Here is a 15,992-nt window from a genome sequence, read left to right as displayed (position 1 = left end):
GTCTGCTTGGACCACCACGTGCTGTCCAGGCAAACCGTCACCTTCTGTCTGTAAGGACTGGGCAAGTTATCCCCAACCAGTACAATGAGGGGAGTTAATTACGTCTTCTTCATAGTGTTGCTGTGAGGATTCAATGAGGTGATGCATGTAAAACATAGCACGGTGCCTGGCATAGAAAAAGCCCCCAAGAAACATTAGCTGATGGTGTCTTCTAAGAAAAAGACTCTAATTGAAAACCTTTCAGCTGCTTCTGGCCTAAGTGCCATGCCTTTGATGATTTTTCTCCCCTCCCTCTGCTCCGCACCCCAAGTATATGCTTAAAGTGATGCTGTGTATCACCCATCAGAGCTTTCTCTTTTTTAAAATTGACATAGTCAGTTTACAATGCTGTGTCAATTTCAGGTGTACAGCATGTTTCAGTCATGCATATACATACACATATTCCTTTTCATTGTAGGTTACTAGAAGATATTGAATATAGTTCCCTGAGCTCTACAGTGTAAACTTGTTGTTTATCTATTTTATATATAGTAGGATATATGTGGATATCTCAAACTCCCAATTTATCCCTTCCCACCCCCCTTTCCCCTTTGGTGACTGTAAGTTTGTTTTCTATGTCTGTGAGTCTGTTTCTGTTTGCAGATAAGTCCATTTGTGTCAGTTTCTTTTTAGATTCCACATATCAGTGATATCATATGGTATTTTTCTCTTTCTGGCTTATTTCACTTAGAATAACAATCTCCAGTTCCATCCATGTTGCTGCAAATGGCATTATTTCATTCTTTTTTATGGCTGAGTAGTATTCCACTGTAATAGTATACCACAGCTTCTTTATCCAGTCATCTGTCGATGGGCATTGAGGCTGTTTCCATGTCTTGGCTATTGTAACTTGTAACTAGTGCTGCTGTGAATATTGGGGTACATGTGTCTTTTTGAATTAAGGTTCCCTCTGGATATATGCCCAGCAGTGGGGTTGCTGGATCATATGGTAAGTCTGTTTTTAGTTTTTTGAGGAATCTTTGTGCTGTTTTCCATAATGGCTGCACCAAACTGCATTCCCACCAGCAGTGTAGGAGGGCTCCCTTTCCTCCACACCCTCTCCAGCATTTATCTTTTGTGAACTCTGATCATAGCTTTCTAACACTTGTACCAGCTTTGGTTATTCAGTTCTTTGTCTCTCTGGCTAATTTCTGCTTTACTCCAGAGATTTCAAGCTCTGTTTGAAGAAAATGGCCATGATGTTTGGCTTCTTGGTGAATCTCCGGTACCCAATGTGGAGCACAGTAGACTGTAACTGCTTAGCGTGTGTCTGTGGGATGAAAAAATTGATATGAAAATTTTCCTAACTTATTAAGAAAAGTTGGAGGCTGGTGCATTTAAAATACATCATTTTATGTCGCTAAAAATAGCCCACCAAAAATGCAGTGGTATACAGTGTAGTGTTGGGACAGGTTTACAGGAAAGACGAAGGTGTTTGCTTCCTTTGACTCTCTGGGGCCAGTGGACGCCTAGTCACGGGGCCTGCACAAGTGCCCCGTGGGGTTTGAACAGCGGAGTCTTCGCTGTGAGTAAGGTCACCTCGTGTTCCGCGGTCTCGGACTTGGAAGAGACCTCAGTGGTCAGCACATCCTGTGTTCCACTGAGGCTAGCAAAATGCAGGATTCTTTTCGTGGTAGGGCTGGGCCTAGATTTCAGGTCGCTAACTTCCAGACCGTGTCGGAAGGGCCATCAGTTCCTTTAAAAATAATCACTGCTGCTTGAATTGCATCAGCACCTGTCGTCTCAGCTTCCGTGAGACAGGGGCTATTAATTTCTCCGCATCAAAGCCGCCTTGCTGGTCTGTCGGAACCTTGTTTGCTTCCTAACTGCAGCTGTCTACACCACTAGGGCCAAATGTTGAAGGGAGGCACCTTTCTGCTTGAATCCAATAAATCGCTATGTCCAAATATAGAAAGAAAAGAAGCGGCACGAATCAGCCAGACAGCGGCCAAACGTGGCGCGTCTGCGCGGAGCTCTGCGTCCCACCTTGGCGAAGCCCAAGCCCACCGCGCTGCCCAGGCGGGGCCCGTGACTGGCCGGGGCCTGGACAGCAGCTGCTGGGAGCTGAGAGGGACCCTTCATCTGAGTGGCACCTTCAGTGTCTGTAAAATGGAGCATAATTAGAATCCTTCTTTGGGAAGTTTGGAGACTCAAACTGAATTTTGAATGCCTAAAACCTTCAGTAAGCAAAGAGTCTGCTCTTAGTACGAATCTTGTTATGTGTCTGCGAGGCCCAGATTGCTTAAGCTCCGTTTGCCCCTGCGCCTGCTCTGGCCGGCAGCCCACCGCCTGCAGCCGCTCGGCTCCTCTCCGCCCAAGTCCGAAGGTGAAGGGCCCTGGGCGCCGGGCGGCGGCGGGGGGGGGGGGGGGAATGGGGGGGGAGGGGCGAGCACCCGCGCGCATGCGCGCCCGCGGCGCCGACCCCTCTTAAGAGCACGGCGCAGCGGCGCAGCGGGCGAGTCGGAGCTGGGCGCGCGGGTGTGCGGGCGCCGTTGCGCTCTGTTTCTTTCATAGCCCGGAGGACTGAAACTTCCGTGGGAGGCGCCCATCGGTGCACACCTCCCGAGGGCGCAGCAGCAGGGGAGAAGGGGGAGCCGGACTCAGCGTGCTGCGTTCGGAGAGCGGAGGAGGGGGAGCGGGTCGAGCCACACACATCTGGACCGGCGCCCAGCAGCAGCCGCGGACGCCGCCAGCCCCGGCCGGCTCCCGGGACTGCGGCGGGGCGCGCAGGACCCTCGTCCGCGTCCTGGACGCCCGCGTGCGCCGGGAGGATCGACCGTCCGTCTTGCGGAGCGGAGTTTTGGGGCTGCACCCGGAGGGCTGCCCGGGCGGTGCGGCCGGAGCCATGCGGACCGAGTTCGGAGCGCAGGAGACTGAGCGCGGCCGGCTGCTGCACTTGCTGCCCGGAGTTTTGCTGCCCGTCTTCTTGGCCCCTTTTCTCCGCCCGAGAGGGGAATAGAGGAGGGGAGACGCGCCCCGACTCGCGTGCGGGACCCCGAGGCTTACACTCTGCGGGAGCGCCCTGGCTCCGGGGCCCAGCGGTCGTCCGGCTTGAGCGAGCGTCCCCTCGGGGATGCACCGGGAGGGTCCTGTCGAGGCTGAAGCCTCCGGGGACTGCGGGACGGCAGCCCCGGGGGCCCTCTGACTCGCACCTGGAGACTTTTAGCAGCGCGTGCCCACTCTCAAGGCGGTCTCCGGCGGGACCAGGCCACCGGCCGAGGGAGGGCATGGCTTAGCTCCCGGACGTCGCGGCGGGGAGCAGTGGCCTGCGTGGAAAGCTCCACGGAACGGACACTCAGCGAAGAGGTCCCGGCCTCAGCCCCTCCCGGAGTCGGCTCTGCGCCCCGTGGAGACGCGCCGCCCGCGCCCAGGGTGGTGCCATGTGGGGCGGACGCCACCCGTCCGCCGCCTCTCGGGACGCCGCTTCGCTCCTGCGGCTGCTGCTGGCCGCGCTGCTGGCGGCGGGGGCGCGGGCCAGCGGCGAGTACTGCCACGGCTGGCTGGACGCGCAGGGCGTCTGGCGCATCGGCTTCCAGTGCCCCGAGCGCTTCGACGGCGGCGACGCCACCATCTGCTGCGGCAGCTGCGCGTTGCGCTACTGCTGCTCCAGCGCCGAGGCGCGCCTGGACCAGGGCGGCTGCGACAACGACCGCCAGCAGGGCGCCGGCGAGCCTGGCCGCGCGGACAAAGACGGCCCCGACGGTTCGGCAGGTAGGCGGGCCGGGCGGAGTGGAAAGGGGAGAAGGGGCCTTGCCTAGCCGGCAGGACCCAGAAGCTTGGAGAGGGGACGGGAATTAGGAGCCTGAAATACCAGGAAGGGGAAGGGGTCTTGGGACGGGAGGCGTGCCTGTATTCTCACCCAGCCATTAATGTGTGCGAAGCGGGGCACCGTTCATCGCCCTGGGCCTCAGTTTCCCCTTCTGTCAGCTAACGAATGGCTTGGCTTGGATTTCCCAAAGCAAACGTAACATCCAATGTACGGTGGGCTGCCGACAGCCCCAGGTTCCTCCTGCCCAGGACCCTCTGTCCCCCCCATGTTTCCTGTCTCCATAGGTCTAATTCCTAGGAAGGGGTGGTGTCTCGGGGGCGCCCCCTCGCGGGAGGGCTGGCAGGGGCACTTGAAGGCTCCTCAGAGGAAAGGCAGCTCCTCTAGGCTGCCCCCGGGGTGATAGGCTCCTCCAGACCCCAGGGGAGTCGAATCCTCGGTGAGACCGGGATACACCTGTCTCCCTCCTCTGTCTCCTTACCACTCAGACTTCGTCGGTGTGACAGTCAGAGCGCTGCCAATCCACTCTCTGCGGCTTTGAATTTTTTTAATTGTATTTTTTAAATTGCCCGAGTTAGAATTGGAAAAATAAACAAATGCCAGAAAGCGTTGGCTAGGTTCCACTTCCTTCGCTTGTCACGAGCATCCTGGACCCTCTCCCTCGAGGGGCTACCCCAGTTTGTGTGTGGGAGGGAGGATGTGGTCCGGGTGGAAGGGCGCACCTGTCACAGAGGGGCGTCTCCGCTGCTTCTGCAGTTGGTTCAGAGAAGGGGAGGACTTTTCCACAGCCGAGAGCGGGGTTCCAGCCGCGTTCGCAGGGCTGCCTGGAGCGTGGGGAGAGGCGCTTGCTTTGGCACCCTTCCCTTTGCTGTCAGGCATTTCATTAGCTTCTACAGGTCCGCGGCCCTGCATCTGAGGAGAAGAAGGGAGAGTAATTCCAGAAATGCTGTCTTAAAAGGCGAGCGCCGTGGCAGGGTGTGTGGTCCTGGAATAAACCTGGAAAAATGAGCCCAGGACAGACTGCTTCCTCTGTCTGCCGCTTTGGCGGCTGATGGTCTCCAGAAAGTTGGGATGACTGAACAAATCAGTAGGCAGCTGGCGGTCGGTGGGGATGCCTTCTAAATCCTACTTTAAAGTCTTTTTTTTCCTAAAGATTCTGTCCCTCTCACGTCTGGTGTGGAGTCTAGGACAGCACGTCTAATTGAGAAGCATGGAGGGCGTCCAGCAACATTGCCCTGTATAGTTATTCATGCTCCCAATTAAAATCCTGGAAAGAGAACAGTTATTTCTCCCCCAAAACTCATATGTGGACTTAGAGTGCTTTCAGCTAGTTTTGCTATAATGTCTGGGGTATTTTTTTCACATTATTTGTTTATTTCTTAATAACATATAGATGCCCCTCTACCTGGACAGCTCGCTCCCACCCCCCATGCCAGGCCCACCTCCTAAGAAGCAGCCTTCGGTGAGGCAAGCGTATGTGGAGGGCTTTTTTTTTCCTTTTAACACTTCTTTGATCTCTGTACCTTACAAACTCTTTTCGGAAGTAGTTGTGACTAGAGCCTGACCTCAATTTCTGATTTACTTGCCTATGAAACAAGAACTTGCTAAACATTGATAAAAGAAGTTTGCAAGGAATGTAAATAAATGTCTGGAAAAAAGAAGACTTTTAAATAACTTAAACTCGTTTCCATGCAGGTCCCATAACTAGCGGACAGGAACGTGGACAGTTCAGTTACTGTGGGAGTTCTCGAGCAGTCCTGAAACCTTACACTCAGGCTTTTGCTGCATCGGGTATTTGTCTCAGTCAGTGTTGCCGTGTAGCTGTAGGTGGTTGTTCGTTTGTTTTTTTTGCAGGGTGCGGGAGTTAGGTTTATTTATTTACTTATTTTTTTAGATGGAGGTGCTGGGGATAGAACCCAGGACCTTGTGCATGCTAAGCACACACTCTACCCCTGAGCTGTGCCTCCCCCCCACCTGTGATGTTAACAGTCTTGCTGGGGGGCCCAAGCCGCCCCACCTGTGGGGTCCGACCACCCTTTCTAAGCACTTGATAAAGGACGGAGCTTCTGTGGCCTCGTCAGTGCCCAGCCCAGCCCAGCCTGGGCTCCTGAGTGTGGGTCTCAGCGTCGCCATTGCTCCATCTCCACTGCCCACCCCCGACGTTCACTGCCTTCTTACAGGAAGTCACCACAGTTTGTTTCTCTCCTTTCCTTCAGTCCCCATCTACGTGCCCTTCCTCATCGTCGGGTCCGTGTTTGTCGCCTTCATCATCTTGGGCTCGCTCGTGGCGGCCTGCTGCTGCCGATGCCTCCGGCCCAAGCAGGAGCCCCAGCAGAGCCGGGCCCCGGGGGGCACCCGCCTGATGGAGACCATCCCCATGATCCCCAGCGCCAGCACTTCCCGAGGGTCTTCGTCCCGCCAGTCCAGCACAGCGGCCAGCTCCAGCTCCAGCGCCAACTCGGGGGCCCGGGCGCCCCCCACCAGGTCGCAGACCAACTGTTGCTTGCCCGAGGGGACCATGAACAACGTGTACGTCAACATGCCTACGAACTTCTCGGTGCTGAACTGCCAGCAGGCCACCCAGATCGTGCCCCACCAGGGGCAGTACCTGCATGCCCCCTACGTGGGGTACCCAGTGCAGCATGACTCGGTGCCCATGACCCCTGTGCCCCCTTTTCTGGACAGCCTGCAGACAGGCTACAGGCAGATCCAGGCCCCCTTCCCTCACACTAACAGTGAACAGAAGATGTACCCCGCTGTGACCGTGTAACGCAAGGTGTGGCCGGTTCCCGTGCCAGACAGGAGAGCAGAAGCTGTGGACTCGGGAAGGATGCTCCAGGTGGAAGTTCGTGCGTGGTGGGGCTGTTCATGGCACGATTCTCTCGGATGGCTTCATTTGCCCCCAAACTGTATGAAAACGTCTTTTCCCGAATTAGCGTTTCTGGATTTGCTTCGTCCCGGTGCGTGATTGATTTATGATGGGAAAGCGCATCACCTGGAGATGCCCGTGTTGTTGACGATGACGTTGTGTGACAGATGTGAGCCCTTAAGTGCCCTTGAGGTATGGTGTCAGAAGAACTTTGGAAACCGGTGGATTAAGGGGTTTTATTGTTTCATCGTTATTCTTTTTTGCTTTTTATTGTACAAGATCAGAATACCTGTTCTCTCCCTTTGGCCTGGGCCAGTTTTTCAATAAGCATCTATGGTTTAGGGGGAGATGTGGAGAACAACTATTATAAAAGGAAACCAGTTTGAACTCTGAGGTTAATCACTGACTTCAGTGTTTCCCATCTTAATTTCATTGTAAAAAGATACCTATATATTGTCTATTTTTGTGCTTTTTGGGGTCTATTTTGTGCTTTTTTACCTTGTGTAGAAATCTTATTACAAAGTGATTTTCTACATTAAAAAGAGACTGAAAGAAATTGCATGGTTCCTTAACTAATGCCCTTGATGAACTCTGGGATTGTTTTAATCTCGAAGTAGCCGGTGGTATGGTCATAAAACCCTCCCCCTTCGCGATGGTATCTCCTAAATCTCTGCCTTCACAGTGACATCTGAGAAGAAGTAATTAGATGTTTTTATACTGAAATCATAAACTCAAATCACCCGCTTCTTCTCCAAGTTACTTTCAGTGTTGCCATGTGGTGTGACTTGGCATTTCATTCTCTTTGGTGTTCGATCTCCAAGTCTACGTAGCACCGAGTGAAGGTAACTACTGTTGTCATAAATGAGGATCAGCGTCTCTGCCTGGGTCCGATAAAAACATTTTCTTCTTTTCCCTATAAAAATCCAAAGAAATGCTTTACAGAGACGCCTAGTGAAGGTCCTCAGCCGTAATCTGAGACTTGGGATGAAATTTAAACCGCAGATACGACTGACTTTGCAAACCAGGGGCTTTCTATACTGTCGTTATCAAAATGGCTTGTTTTTCGGGCAGTCGGGACTAGTAAGTCGAGACAAAGCTTTTCAAAGAGAGACAGCCTTTCTCCCCCACAAAGTTAGTTTTTGTTTTCCTCTTAGTCCTCAGCAGGCCCTGTATTCATTACCAGTGGTCTGAAATTCAAGTGAGTTTATTTGTGCATTGTTTACTTATAAGTTGAAGTGTGTGCAAGTCAAGCTCCACCTGCTAGCAAAACCAAGACTTCTAATTAACGATGGTGAGGTATGGCCTTGTACATATCTGCGTCTCCATCTGTAGTCATCTGTCATCAGTCAGCTGTCCCTTCTGTCACCTCTCTCTGTCTTTACCCATCATCTCTCTGTCTCGTGACTGAATAATGTAAAACCACGTTGGCAATTGGTATCAGCGAAGATACTGTCAGATTTTTTTAATAACGGAAGGCAGGGGAAAATCATTTTGCTTGTGAATAAATATTTTATGGTATGAACTCCTAGGGGAGTTGGGCTTTTTCATTTTCATTATACTTGGTAAATTTTCAGACGGTCTGTTAAAGTTGTTAATAGCATAAAATTGCTAAAAAGCATCAGTGTTGCCTTCGAGAACCAAGAGCAGAGCCTACCTTGAAAAGGAATTAACATCTGGGAGGTCCGTGGTACGTTCTGAGTCAGCATTGCTTGACGTGCTCCATGGGAGATGATGACAGCGCAAAATAAACAGTTCTTTGGGGGCCATTAGATGATCAGGCTGACGTGTGTTCTGTGCGTTGTCTTTGATGGAGGAGCCCAGCTTGTCTATGGAATAAAGTTCCTAGGAATTTGGGGGTGAAAGGGACCTTAGAGGGCATCCTGCCCTAGGGACTGGGGAACTTTTTTTTCAGTCAAGAGCCAGAGAGTAAGTATTTTAGGCTTTGCAGGCCAGTTGTCCCTAAAATTATTCACAAAAGAAGCCTTAGAGGGTACATAAATAAGCCTGGCTGAGTTCCAACAAAACCTGATTGATGGATGCTGAAATTCGAACTGCATATAATTTTCACATCTCCCAAAATAGCCCACTTTTGACTTTTTTTTCCCCAGCCATTTCAAGATGTAAAAGCCATTCTAAGTTCTAAGGCCGTACAAATCCAGGCAGTCTGCCAGAGGTGGCCGTCGTGCCGTGGTTCGCCAGTCCCTAATGTAGTCAGTCCGTCCTTCCGCGGTGCCGGAGTCCCCTGGCCACCTTCTCAGCAGCCGTATTTAAACACAGAGGGATGGAGAGTTCTTTCTTTTCTATGTGAGATGGTCTGACTTTTCCTTCTTTCCCTTGTAACCAAGTATCATGACTTAAGCAAAAGTGCACTTTAATAAGTGAAATGAATCTTTCACTTAATGAATGCTACTTGGTCTTTCCAGTAAATATAACATTCCTAGAAGCAACCTCAGATCTTTTCAGTTTTGGTAAAAACTGGAGAAATTTAGCTAACCAAGGAAAAACGTTCAAATACCTGGTTTTGGTGCCTTCCTTACTGTCAAGGAATCAGAACCTCTAAGGTGTAATGTGCACCTCGTAAGTCAGTGCTGTCGGAAAAACACAGGCCACACTTCACAGGAAAGGTCTGCTGCCGTGCACCTTCTGTGTGGACACCTTCAGTGCTGGTCATCGCGGTTCCGGGGCTTCTGTGTCCCCGTGTGTGGGAAGGTCAGAGCCTTTGATCGCAAGGAAGAAAGTAACCAGTTCTTTGTGTCCGTTTAAGAGCCCGGAAACTCTGATTGCCTATCATTTCTCCTGCCTCTGGGAAAGTTAAAATTTAACAAGAATATCAACATTCAAAGTGGTGAGAAGACCATTAAGACAAATGCATTTTCCCGGCTTGTTTACTCTGCAGTGCTCACCTTCCAGCTAGCCTTCCGCTTCTGAGTAGGTCCCTAGACTAAGGGGACATTTCATCTGGAACATTTACCTGGAGCTCATTTTTTCGAGATTGCACCGCTTTTTTTGATGGATTCTGTGACTTGTATTTTCTCCTTGTTTTGTTACAAGTTAGGATTTAAGTTTCCTGCAGAAGGGAAGCATGAAGGTTAGAACCGAGTTGGTGAGGCGAGTCCGGGCAGGCGCTCACAAGAGGTCTGGACACGGGAGAAAAGTGTAAATGGTGCTGGAGGTCAGGGTCGGAAAGCTCGGCATCCTGCGTCCTCTCCTCAGTGTGCCCCTTCCTAGTAACGGCGCTCACACCTCGTCCCTTTTCCTCTCTGAGGCTTCATCTCTGTTTCCTGCAAATTCACAGCAGTCTTTTGCTTGGAGTTAACATCGCCCCACCACACCCCCCCTCAGCTGTTCCTTAAAGTGGTTTCAATTAACGCACAGATGCTTGCTTTTAGTTGTGTAAGCTTTCTAAGTGCTTGAAAGGAATAAGTTTGGTTCTTTTTAATGGACTTTGAAGAACTGCAGCACTGAAATGAATGATGGGTGTTAAACCCCACCGTCCAGTGCAGACCCACTCGTGTGTGGGGTGTGTGCGTGCAGGAGCCGGGGGATGTGGGGAGGGGGGTCCCACGGTCCAGAAACCAGCTCGACCCTGTCAGTCGCTAGGACGGAAGACAAGCATCCCAGGCACCGGCCAGCCCTGCCGGACCTGCTGAGTTCATCACGCGCCAGCAGATACAGCCAAGTGAACTTGTCGGGAACTTTTTAAAACCCCAGCAAGTTCTTGAACAGGAGCAAAATCACAGCGTCTGAGAAAGCTGCGTGTAATCAGTGGAGGAATCCCAAGATATGGAGCGGGTGGCGTCAGGAGCGTTAAAAATGCAGGGAAACAGGGGAACTCCCTGGGACCTGCCCAGAGAAGGGCCCGGGGGGCCCGGAAGCGGGTGGAACCTGGCCCCGGGGGAAGGCACCCTCTTTGTGCTCAACTTTTAGAGCCTCTTATTACATTTTACCCACTTAACGGAGGGACTGGGACTTGAACCCAGGACCTCGTGCGCGCTAGGCATGTGCTCTACCCCTGAGCTCCACTAACCCTAACCCCCACCCCCACCTCGTCCCTTGCATTTTTAAGGGAGCAGCCAAAATACTGCAAGGAGGCAAAAATCAGGCAAACGAGTGAGAACCCAACTCATCATCATCCACCTTAACCCTGCTTCTCCTTAGGTGCTAGAGCCCAGCGGACAGCTCCATCCCGCTGTGTGCTCTTTCCCTCAGAGCCAGAGATGAGCTATCTCCATTCAGCCCATTCATTCCCAAATACTTACGTAGAAAATTTCTTTGACTTCTGAAATTTTTCTCTTAATTGAAAATATGAATGTTGTTGTGATTCAAGTGCCTTTAAGGAGGTGAGTAAAGGAAAGATGCCAGAGAGTTAGAAATGGTAAACCCTGTCCAGCAGATCGCGAGCTTACACTAGGCACGTGTGCTCCCTGCAGCAATTTCTACTTGCTTCCCTTGGACCCTGTTCTTCTGAAGAGAATCATGTGTCAGTGAAAAGTGGGAGAATAAAACCTTAGAAAGACAGTCCCGCTGTCCCTCCTGTCTAAAATGTTACTTATTTTCGAATGTGAACTCTAACCCACAGCACCAGGACAGAGTAACTTCGGGATAAAATTACAAAGTTTTACGTAGGAAGCTGGCTGCGCAATCATTTCACTTTTCACAGCTAAATCTTCAGAATACCTTTAACAGTTAGACCCCAGATTGAAGGACAGAGACTCAAATCAAGATCCAGAAATTTAGAATTAGTGTTTAAAACAACTTTTAAATAGGAGATGATAAAAGGGGTAAACAGTTTATGATGGCAGCCTTAAGATCGATTTTTAACATAAAACTGGCATCTTAATTTCAACCATCTTGAAGTGGAGGTCTTTCCATTTAGAAAAATCCTAGGTTACAGAAGACATTATTTACTCAGCAGACGTGACAGTTGTGGAAGACTGATGGCCATCTGCAACATGTATATAAAATCGCCCCGTGTGTGTACAAAATGCACACAGGGAAATTTGAAACAGGAGTAACTTACTATATGAGGCTGTCTGCTCTCAGCCTTTGACTGATGTTTTGAAAGGAGTCTGTTGGAAACTCAGCTTTCCCCTTCTGGATATAGTTGGTTCTATCCAGCTCCCTTGATAGATGGGCCCAAGTTCAAACCCATTTCTCCGACCTGTGGTGTGGCCTTTGACCAGGGGTCTGCAGTCTCTGATCTCAGGGTGAATTCTGTAAAAGGGGGTTCATGACACACACCTCCAAGGGTTGGTGTTGGGGGGACAAAGGATACAGTGCAGGTGGCATCCAGTGTTTTTTATGATACACATATAATTTAACTTCATTTCTGTTTAACCTGTTCAGTATAGAGAAATACACAATTTATGTTGACAAAATATGTTTTCTCTCTCTCTCTATATATATATATCTCCTTAGAACTAGCTTAGGAGATTTTCCTTATTTTTGTTTCAGTAGCTAATCAGTCTTACTGGGTTAGTCTGTATTTCTTGTGTTTTGAGGTTGTCTGGGGACTCGTGCAGCACTGGCTTTCTCTGATCCTAGAATCAGTCCTCCTCTTCGTAAAGCCTGAATTGCCTGCCTTTGAATCTCTGCTGCTGTTGCTCTGGGAATTCAGACTCTCTCTCCTCTGCAGATCTCTTCCAGGTCTGGTGAGTCCAACCCAGCCTTTGTAATCTGCCACTGCACATCTCCCTGAAGCAGTCAGGGCTCAGGCAGGAACCTAGACTGAAACATTTTATTTTAATTTCTTTATTATAACCTACACACTTTAGAGCACACAGATCTTAAATGTACACTGAAATAAACCGCCACCCAGATCAAGAGATAGAAAAAATCCACTTGCAAGCTCCCTTCAAAGATCAGTGCTCCACCACTGGAGATTAGCTGTGCCTGATTTTGAACTTCACATGAGTGGAATCACACTCTTGTGTGTCTGGTCCTTACACTCAATGTTATAACCAATGTCCAGTGGGGCAGTTCACCCCTTTTCATTGCTGTGTAGTATTCCACTATATGAATATGCTGTAATTACTTATCCAATCTACTATTTTTTAAAAAGCTATTCTGGGTTTTTTTTGGAAAGTTTTTAAAAAATTTATTATTATTATTATTTTAAGTGGAGGTACTGGAGATCGAACCCACGACCTTGTGCATGCTGACCCACATGTTTTACTACTGAGCTATACATACCCCCCAAGCCCCAATCTACTATTGATGGACACTTGGTCTGTTTGGGCTGTTAGAAATGATGCAAATAGGAACATTCTGAACACAGCTTTTGATGAACATAAGTACTTAGTTCTTTTGGGTGGAATTCCAGTAGACTTGGTACATGGTAAGACATACATGTATATTTGCCTTAGTTGATATGGCCATGGTCACACAGGTTTTTTTTTTTTACAGAGAATATGTGTAAGGACTTGGTTAAACAGGTGTTAGAGACTTGAAAGAGCAAAACAGGACACCGAGGTGCACAGAAGGAGAGAGAGGGGACGGAACAGGAACTTGAGTCCTACTTGCTTTATTCTTGGACCCTTCTTATGTGAGAATGACATTTGCTACTCTGTCTAGATTTTAGGCCCCAACTGACTCCAAATATTTGGTCCAACAGAACAAAGTGAGGATGGCAAAAGTTTGAAATTACCAGACCCATCTTAAAACAATTTCTCCTAATTATAAATTGGAAGGCTAAGAGTGATCTGGAATAGAATTTTCTTAGCTTTCATTATTAATGGGTTTCATTTTCTTCTTTTTTAAGCCAGTACAGTATTTCTGTATTAGTTTAAGAAGTTTATATCTAATGAAAGGTGTATTGGAACAGAAAGACTCCTTGTTGATTACCTAATGATCCCTGTTCATTCAGCAATCATTTATTGAGAAGGATCAGAACCTCGTTCGATTCAGCACCGTCTCTTTTCCACAACGTGGTTATTAGAAAAAACTGTGCTTGACAAATATTTTCTCTACAGTTAGCAGAAAATGAATCGGCCATGACCGGCTCATGAATACAATTCTCTTTGGGGTGCACTGCACATGGTGGCATTCAATGCATAATGGTGGCCTTGCGTGGAATACCCAGCGAGGCAGCCCACTTGGGTATCATCAGCAGGGGGCTTGATACCTGAAGGGCATGCACATCTCTTTCCATGGGGACCTGCTACGCATGTTCCTGGCTTAGTAGCCCAGAGCAACTTGATGAATTTAATAAGGTGAGAGTCAGGTCTGTATTTGCATCTTATCAATTGGGAAGCAGCTGCAAAGCCTCCTCTTAATTCAGCATTTACTGTCGTCACCATTGGTAATGCACTGGGGGAACAATTCACGGTTTACAAGAGGTTTTCACACCCATTACCTCATCCTGGATGAAACTGTCTCCTTTGCCTTGAAAGTCTCCCTGAACCCCCAGAGCAGCATCCTGTCTCCTCAGTACCTCAGTATCCCATACACACTCCACTGTCACCTTATGCTGGGATGAAAACAGAAGACAAACTCTGTGAAACCCCTTTCATGGAGAAGCAGGGGTGTCAGTCCCCTCCCCTTGGATCTGGGTGGGCTCTGTGGCCTCTGCCCCAGTAACAGCCTTTTGGGAAGGGATGCTGTGCCCGTCTCAGGGCCCGGGCCTTAGCGCGGGTTCTACTTCCGTCTCTTGGAAGCCTGAGAAGGCTGCAACCCCAGGTGACCATTAGTTACATCCATCTCACCTGTGACCTGCCCGCACTCATCAAGGTCATTTTAACTGTTGCAACAAAAGACTCGCGTGTCCTCCACGTGGCGCGTTCTGCAAGCAGCCTAAACAGTCAGGTGTTGTCCAGGGAGTTGGCGTCAGCTGTGTCTAGTTAAGCGGAACCATTTAAGGCAGGACTGGACCGCTGGCCCTCCCACTGGGCATGCGCGTGTGTTGCTCTTTGACCTTTCGACGTCAGAGGGCCGAAAACTCCACGCTCACCTGGGGCCCCGCGCCCGCCCGCAGAGGCCGGAGCCCAGTTACGCCTGCGCAGAGCCGCGGCGCCGCCCCTTCTTCCAGTCCCTTCCGCGCGCCCCGCGTCCGGAGCCCGCGTCCTGACGCCCCGCCTCCCGGGGAGCGGGGCTGAGGCTCCTCCCCCTGCTTCCTCGTGTGGCTGCCTTGCGGGTAAACCCTGTTCCCTGCGAACCTCGGCGTCCCTGGGGCGCGTGTACCTGGTTCGGTTGGTGACAAGGCGAGGCCTCGCGGAGAGGCCGCCCGGGAGGCCCGCGGAGAGAGGGAGGTGCCAGCGGCCCCCGCCGCCCAGGTCCGCCCAGGAGCCGCGCCAGCCCCGGGAGCAGAGGTGGGTCATTTCTGCCGCGCTTTGCACAAACCGCAGATTGGATTTTTCTTTTTCTTCCTCTTCCTTTTTTCCCTCCTTGTCGTAAGATACACACGCACTCTGCTGCTCCTCACCGGCTGTAAGTGCGGCGTTCGGCGCACGAAGCCCGGCCGCGTTGCTGCGAACCTCCGCCGCCGCCGCCCCCTGGACCGTCTGCGTCTTCCCCGAAGCGGACGCTGTGCCCGTTAGACGCCGGCTCTCCGTGCCTTGCACCCAGGCCCTGACGACCGCCGTTGCACTTCTCGGGGGAAGATTTTATTTTATCATTTATTCATTATTTATTGAAGAATAGTTGATTTACGATATTAGTTTCAGGTGAGTCAGTATTTTTACAGATTGTGTCTGTTAAAAGTTACTGCGAGATAATGGCGTAATTCCCCGAGCCGTCCAGTGTACGCTTGCGGCTGGTCTGCTTTGTCTGTAGTCGTTTTGCCTCTTAATCCTGTTCCCTGCCTTGCCCCCCCCTTCCCTCTCCCCGATGGGAACCCCTAGTTTGTTTTCTGTATCTGTGAGTCTCTTTCTGTTTTGCATACACATTTATTTGTATTATTTTTTAGATTCCACATATAAGTGATATCATACAGTATTTGTCCTTCTCTGTAAGCCGCATCTTCTTAATTCAGTCGTCTGCTGATGGGCGCTTGGGTTGTTTCCGTGTCTTGGCCATTGTAAATAGTGCTATGAACATTGGGGTGCAGGTGTCTTTGGGAATTAGTCTTTTCATTTTTTCTGGATATATACCCAGGAGTAGAATTGCTGCATCATATGGTGGTTCTATTTTTAATTTTTTGAGGAGCATCCATACTGTTTTCCATAGCGCCTGAACCAATTTACATTCCCAACACTGTACAAGGATTCCCTTTTCTCCGTATTCTCTCCAGCGTTTGCTAGTTGTAGACTTTAATGAGAGTCATTCTAAGTGATGTGAGGTATCTCGTCGTTTTGGTTTGCGTTTCTCCAGTAATTGTCTATG

At 50.1% G+C, this 15,992-nt stretch overlaps 1 protein-coding gene and 1 long non-coding RNA gene across 3 annotated transcripts; one reads left to right on the top strand and one right to left on the bottom strand.

Annotated features, from left to right (window-relative positions):
- Positions 1 to 2,482: 2,482 nt before the first annotated feature.
- SHISA2 (shisa family member 2) lies at positions 2,483 to 7,230 on the top strand. The gene is made up of 2 exons (XM_006208992.4): positions 2,483 to 3,750; positions 6,022 to 7,230. The coding sequence occupies exons 1-2, from the start codon at positions 3,420 to 3,422 to the stop codon at positions 6,573 to 6,575; spliced, it is 885 nt and encodes a 294-aa protein (XP_006209054.3). The 5' UTR covers positions 2,483 to 3,419; the 3' UTR covers positions 6,576 to 7,230.
- Positions 6,892 to 14,572, bottom strand: LOC140701065 (uncharacterized). 2 transcript variants are annotated; one of them, XR_012079831.1, is made up of 7 exons: positions 14,378 to 14,572; positions 11,950 to 12,401; positions 10,934 to 11,004; positions 9,578 to 9,741; positions 9,190 to 9,476; positions 8,329 to 8,516; positions 6,892 to 7,587 (listed from the first exon to the last, which is right to left on the bottom strand). It is a non-coding gene; the product is annotated as an uncharacterized lncRNA (long non-coding RNA). The 2 variants fall into 2 exon arrangements; XR_012079832.1 differs by having other exon boundaries at positions 11,950 to 12,396.
- Between the last annotated feature and the right edge of the window lie 1,420 nt (positions 14,573 to 15,992).

This window comes from Vicugna pacos, chromosome 14 (genome assembly GCF_048564905.1).
Source record: "Vicugna pacos chromosome 14, VicPac4, whole genome shotgun sequence".
Lineage (NCBI taxonomy): Eukaryota > Metazoa > Chordata > Mammalia > Artiodactyla > Camelidae > Vicugna > Vicugna pacos.
The sequence above is the reverse complement of the archived record's forward strand: the minus strand, read 5'-3'. Positions and strand labels throughout refer to the sequence as shown.

Bases quoted from the DNA above. Each gene is read 5' to 3' on its own strand.
- SHISA2 (XM_006208992.4), top strand. From the start codon at position 3,420: ATGTGGGGCGGACGCCACCCGTCCGCCGCCTCTCGGGACGCCGCTTCG. The intron at 3,751-6,021 runs GTAGGCGGGCCG...CCTTTCCTTCAG, and splicing joins CGGCCCCGACGGTTCGGCAG to TCCCCATCTACGTGCCCTTC.